At 37.8% G+C, this 6743-nt stretch overlaps 1 protein-coding gene across 1 annotated transcript; it reads right to left on the reverse strand.

Annotated features, from left to right (window-relative positions):
- Positions 1–1737: 1737 nt before the first annotated feature.
- Positions 1738–3516, reverse strand: LOC133785138 (uncharacterized). The gene is made up of 3 exons (XM_062224393.1): positions 3016–3516; positions 2510–2923; positions 1738–1797 (listed from the first exon to the last, which is right to left on the reverse strand). The coding sequence occupies exons 1-3, from the start codon at positions 3514–3516 to the stop codon at positions 1738–1740; spliced, it is 975 nt and encodes a 324-aa protein (XP_062080377.1).
- Positions 3517–6743: the final 3227 nt, after the last annotated feature.

Below are 6743 nucleotides of genomic sequence, written 5' to 3' on the forward strand. Positions count from 1 at the left end.
AAGAAGAAGAAAAAGAATGATAGAAACTAGTTGATCTCCAAGCTTTTACCTCCACAGAGTGTTTTCTTGAGTCTCTCCTTAGGGTTCTTTTTCAAAAATCGTCATAATGTTGCTTATATAGCTATTTGTGTTATGAATGTGAAATTCCAATTTTTCCCCTGCATAAAATGCCCTAATTCGCACTTTGACCGCCTCAGGTGTCGCGCCCCAATAATGAAGCGTTGCGGCCCGTGTCCAAGAATCAAAATCGTCTTGTCTCTGCCTCAACAAGAGTCGCGACTCTAATGGATGTGCACTACGGCCCTAATTTTTTTATTAATGGCACCGCATCTTAGAAAGGTAGCATCGCGACCCTCAACTTCTCAGAATTTGGCGTCTCTGTCTAATTGCAACATCGCGATTCTAATGCTCAGCTCCGCGGCTCAAATATCTTTTTTTCACCAAATCAAATCTTTTCGAGGCCAAACATGCTCAATTATTAATTTATTCCATAAATCTTGAAATATTATCAAACACAGAAAACAAAAGTGTCATATTGCACAAATATAACTAAATAAGCTCAAAAATTCCTTAAAACAACTCTATAAAACACTATAAAAACTGCTCTATCAAACTCCCCAAAACTTAACTTTTACTCGTCCTCGAGTAAAACCTATTGACACTTTCTAAAACAAACTAAATAACACACATGAATCAAGTTATAACCTAACTAGCCTCAACCTAAGAAACACCATGCAATACAAGCTCAGAAATTTTCAATTGCATTTTATCCCTAATTTCAGCAAAATTAATTTAGTAATCAACTTCAATCATTGCTACACCAATCATCCTTAGCAATAAATAACACACAATCACAATACCATATACATGTCAAATCTTCCAAATCATTCTATCAAAAACATATTTCATATGCTTGCATAATTCATCAATCTCCCCTAATATGATAACACATGCTCAATAATCAAAAGGACTTTTTCAGCTTATAACGAAAGGCTTAGGCTCAGGTTGGTAAATAAAAAGTCATTTAGGCTTAACTATACCATAAGCATACAAATCAACAAACCAATCTTATGACAACTTGAAAACCCACAATCAATCCCCAAATTTCCCAAAATTTCCTACTTTGAGAGAATTCATATTCCTGATTTTTTTTTTTTTCATTTTCTAATGATACTACACTCCCCTAAACTTATTTCTTTATATTCTTATTTGGAGTGTAGTTCATTTGTCAAAAAAAAATATTTCTTTTTCTCTCTCAGTACATTTTTTTTCCTTCTATTGTCATTAATACAATATCTCACATTAACCCCATTACAAATCCTTCCCCTATCACTTTTCATATGCTCGCGGTATATCAAAGGGAAAGATAAAGAATAAAGTTTCAAATAGACTCAAAATAAGTGTCAAACAACAAAAGAATCATGTTCGGCTCAAAATTGGGTAACGAGGGAATTAATAAATTAAGGTTGGCTTGAAATGCTCAATCGTTCCAAAGAATTTCCTACATCATCTTCCTAACCATGCAACATTCCAATTTTAGCTCAATCAACAAATTATGCAAGTTCTAAAATCTTTTCAAATCTCAGTCCAAAATCCCACTTAACATGCATATACTATGTGATTGTAAGAAATTTATTAATTAAGGTTTGCATGGCAATAAAAATTCAGATTAAAGCTAATCACAAAAACAATTAATCTAACTAAGCACACAGATTGACACAGTTTTAAAAACATCACTTATATCATATGGCAATTAGTATCATCGGCTTCCAAACAACTTGATTCACAAACTAACAACTAAAAACATGAAAAACAACTAAAAACCACTAAAAACAACTAAAAGCAAAGTAAACTCTCCCCCAAACTTAAAGTACACATTGCCCCCAACGTGTCACAAAAAGAATAAGGAAAGAGGACGTAGCAATCACGCACCACATCGGTATGGTGGTTCCTTTTTTCCCTTCTGGGTAGGCACGTCGTGACTCTATCCTATGGCGCCGCGGCGCCTAGGTCTTTCCGAAAATCCTTGGGGCCTCTAACTTCTCAAGCGTCGCGGCTCAAATGCGGGGGCGCCGCAGCGCAAAATCAATACCTGCTTAAATATTTTTTTTCCTTACAAGTTCTCACAATTTCCATGGTTTAAAATTGACAAATTAAAGTCTAAAAATCCAAAAAATGTAAAAAAAAAAATAAAAAACAAAAAAATTTAAACTAAACATAGAAAAATTGTCCAAACTTTAAACGAAAAATTACAAAATAAGAAAAAGATTGGGATGTCTCCCAATGGCGTTGTCATTAACGTCATTTAGCATAACATTGAACCTCATCTTCAAAATTAACTAGGGTCTAACCCCCCAATTAAATCATTTTGCACATTAAACTCCAATGAAGAGACATGATTTTTAAAATTGAGAAAATTAAGAATCCCTACATTCTTATTTGTCATCTTTCCATAAAAAATCTGACGCATTTTATGACGAATAGAACAAGTACCCCCTCGATTTTTTACCTTCTTATTTTTCATACTTGTAGGACTCCTATCAATATCCACTGCATCAATTCTACAACAAGTAGGAATTTCAGTTGTTGCAAACACCTTAAACGTCACTTCCTCTTTTTGCACTCGCAATTGTAATTCTCTTTTTTGCACATCGATTAATGCTCTCCCAGTAGCTAAAAATAGCCTCCCAAGGATAATTGGAATATTTTTATCTTCATCCATATCAAGAATAATAAAATCAGCAGGGAAGATAAATTTATCCACCTTTACTAGTACATCTTCAATCACTCCATGAGGGTGTTTGACTGAGCGATCCGCCATCTGAAGCGCCATAGTTGTTGATTTAGCTTCTTCTAATTTCAATTTTTGATAAATGGATAGAGGCATTAAATTCACACTTGCCCCTAAATCACAAAGTGCTTTCTTAAAAACCACATTCCCTATAGTACAAGGAATGTTGAAACTACCCGGAACCTTGAGCTTGGGAGGTAAGGTAGGTTTTTTTGAAGTATCACACTGCACTCCTCAGTAAGTGCCACCATTTCATAGTCCTTCAACTTATTTTTATTTGATAGGATCTCCTTCATAAATTTAGCATAACTTGGCATTTGTTCAAGCGCCTCAGAAAATTGGATATTGATGTGTAGCTTCCAAAAGATATCTAGAAATTTAGAAAACTGCTTGTCAAGCGTATTCTTTTGAAGCCTCTGTGGATAAGGAATCTTGATATGATAATCAATACTTATTTCTGGATGCTTCTTCTCAAGGTTCTCAGTAACCTCTTCTTTTACTTTACCCTTCTTTTCATCAACCATTTTTGGCTCTTTTAACTCCTTACCACTCCTCAAAGATATTGCATTGCACTGCTCTTTTGGGTTTACCTCAGTAGTGCTTGGTAAGTTTCCTTGAGCACGGGTTGTCATTAAGCTAGCCAACTGACCAATCTGAGTCTCCAAACTCTTGATAGATGCACTAATTTTGGTCATGAATTGATTCGATACATCAGGTTGCTTCATGGGAAGTGGCTGTTGTGGTGGTCTATTCTATGGTTGATAGAAGCCAGGTGGAGGTTGTTGATAAGATTGTTGGGGCTGAGGGAAAGGCTGGTTGCTTTGTGGAGGTTGGCATTGTTGCTAGGTTTGAGGATAGAGTTGTTGTGTGGCTTGGTTGTTCTTCTAGGAAAAATTTGAATGGTTCTTCCAACCTTGGTTGTATGACATTGAAAATGGATTGTTGGGTAGCCTTTGGAAATTCCCTATTGTTTGCACTTTTTCCATGGGCATGTTATTCATATCTAGGGCAGGGCATTGATTTAGCGGATGAGCACTCCCACATACTTCACATATATTATGTACTTGCATGGCTTGAGATGGAAGATTGCTCTATTGTAATTGTTTCGTTAAGGCTGCCACTTGAGCTATAAGCATTGAGATAACATCTAATTCGATCATACCAGTGTAGCGACCCGGAATTGCTAACTAGGCTTAGGGCCTTGATTAGCGTGCCTGGAGGGCATAATTGGTTTTATGTGTGATTAAATGATTAAATGCATGATTTTGTGGCATGCATGACTATATGATTATATGGATATGTGAAATGCATGTTTATGAGTATTAAATATGTGTGTGGGCCACGTTTAGCTTATAAGAGCATATTTGTAATTTTGGCCCGTTGAGGGCATAAATATGATTATATGTGATAAATTGTTGAGACCACATGATTATGTGGATATATTTGCAGCATATGGCTCGAGACGTTCCTAGTGAGCGAATTGGCGAAATAGTCACGATGGGGATTAATACCCGGCTCGGTGGAGCCTGGGGGTGTTTTCGAGAATTTAGAAAATATATCGGGGATTATTAGACATTGGATAAATAATTGGTAATTAATTGGATGACGGGATTAATTGATAATTGTTAGGAGTACTTAAGGAATTAGTGGGGATTGGAAGCAAATGACTATTATACCCTTAGATTGATTAAAGGATTAAGTGTTTTGTGGGAGGGCAAAATGGTCTTTTCTTTGAAGGGATATATTCAAACTTAGGAAAAATAGAGAGGACTAGAAGCTAAAGGAACGCTCTCAGCTCACCCTCTCTCATCTCTCACATACTCCTTATCTCTCACTCTTTCTTATGGACCATTGAAGTTAAGGAAAAGGGCAGAAGGAATCCAGACTTAAGGCTGGAGTTTTTGGAAAGGAATTTAGCTAGGAAAAAGCTAGGAATTGAAGTTGGAATTGGTGTGGTTTCAGCCATAGTTGAGGTAAGGTTTTAATTTTAAATTTTTCTAAGTAGGGCTGAGTATTTTGAGGGTTGGAACATGTGTTTATTCTGGAATTTTGATGGGAATTTAGATAAATTGAAGCTCTGGAACAAGGGGATTTAAGCTCAGAATTGGAGGTGGAAGCTTGTGAGAAGTTAGTCATAATTGAGGTAAAAATCTGATTTCCTACCTTTGAATTGTTGGTTGGATTTGGATAGAGTTTCTTGGGTGATAATAGCTGATGAATTAGGGATAATGACTTTGGTTTTTTTGCTAAGGTTTTGGGGAGTTAAAATGGGTGTTATGGTCTTGAATTCATAGCTGATTTGGTATTGAATGGAAGGGAGATGATAGGGAAAATCCTTGGTAAAGTCTTGGTGTTCTTGGCTGGGAAGAAGAAGAGAAAACCCAAATTTTCTGAGTTCGAAGGGGGTGCACCGCGACCCAGCCTGGGGGCGCTGCGGCGTGTGTGGCCATTTTGGCCTGGGCGTGGCCTCTGACTTGGGGGCGCGCCGCGACCCACTAGGCCAAGTCGCGGCCCACCTCCCCCTTTGGCTTGGGTATTTTGCTCTCTGACTTGGGGCAAGTCGTGACTCACTAAGCCAAGTTGCGACCCGCCTGTGGATTTTAGCCTTAGAATTATTTTTAGAATCGGTAAGGCTCAGGGGTTCAAACCTAGGCGCTCGGGACAACTTCTACAACCCGGTTTAGTAAAAATTGAGGTCCCGGAGGCTAGTTTCTACCTCGTAGGTATTTTATTTCGATTGGAAGTTGATGGAAACCCATTTTCCATTATGACTAGGTTTATCGCCAATGCTTGGGACTAAGGATCATGCTCGAAACCATTTCACTTTCTTCGCTTGGAATTGAAGGTAAGAAAACTGCACCCTTTGTGTGGCTGTGTTGGGACTGAGATTCCCTATGATTTAATACAAATGTTGTATGATTATTATATGCCATGAGAGCATGAAATAAATAGCCTAAGAGTGTCGGGGCTGATATTTGCGCACAGGATGCGACTCGGCCACTAAGAGCTAGGGTCAGCTAGATAATCACTAAGCTCGGCCTAAGCGAGCCGAAGTCAGTGGGTTAAATAGAAGGTGCGGCCTAAGGGCGTCGACCCTGAGTATTGTTTGATAAATATGACAAACTGATGAGTATTGATATGTTTACCATTGCTAATCTAATTTTTATAGCTTGTTAAATACTGAGAGGAATGACTTGTGAATCATTGATTGTCATTTTTTATTAGGTGACTGTTATGACATGCTGAATAATTGGTTAACTGTTTTATGGATCATATGAATGTCATCATTGTTTATGCTATGCTATATGGTTTTCTTGTTGGGCCTCGGCTCACGGGTGTTACGTGGTGCAGGTAAAGGCAAGTGTAAGATGGATCAACTATGAGTTGGAGAGCTCAGAGGGCGAGGTGTACATTGTCAGCTGCTAGTTCACCACGGCCAAGGGATTGTACAGGGACAGAAAACCTAAAATGTGTATTTTGCCATTAAAGTGGCCTCTGCTTGTATTCGACTTTTGGAAGTTTGTAAACTTGTCCTTTAACCCTGTTTTTGGGATCCCATGTACTAAGCGTTTATTTAAATGAAAAATTATTTGTTTATGTCCAAAATCTTTTAACCATAACTTGTTTATGACTTTAGGAGCACATTTTCAACTAAACGACTTGATTAGCAAGTCTTGCACATTTATAAATACACAGTATAACGGTCTTTGTTATCCAAGGTGTTACAACCAGCCACCTTCTTTGTCTGTCCCCTCTCAGTAGGCCACTGGTAGTTGTTCATGGCCATCTCTTCTAGTAATTCATACGCCTCATTATCACTCTAGCTCATGAAAGCACCCCCAGCTGATGCATCAATTATGGTACGAGTAGTACCATTTAACCCATTGTAAAAATTGTGAACTAGCATCCGCTTCTCTATTTCATGATGAGGACACTTCCTTAACAACTCTTT

Source organism: Humulus lupulus, chromosome 6 (genome assembly GCF_963169125.1).
Source record: "Humulus lupulus chromosome 6, drHumLupu1.1, whole genome shotgun sequence".
NCBI classification, from domain to species: Eukaryota; Viridiplantae; Streptophyta; class Magnoliopsida; order Rosales; family Cannabaceae; genus Humulus; species Humulus lupulus.

Excerpts from the sequence above, each read along its gene's own strand:
- LOC133785138 (XM_062224393.1), bottom strand. The coding sequence starts at position 3,516 with ATGAAGCAACCTGATGTATCGAATCAATTCATGACCAAAATTAGTGCA. Across the intron at positions 2,924-3,015 it reads CACTTACTGAGGAGTGCAGT|AAAGCACTTTGTGATTTAGG; the intron begins GTGATACTTCAA and ends GTGGTTTTTAAG. Across the intron at positions 1,798-2,509 it reads CAAGTATGAAAAATAAGAAG|TTGTTAGTTTGTGAATCAAG; the intron begins GTAAAAAATCGA and ends TCATGTTTTTAG.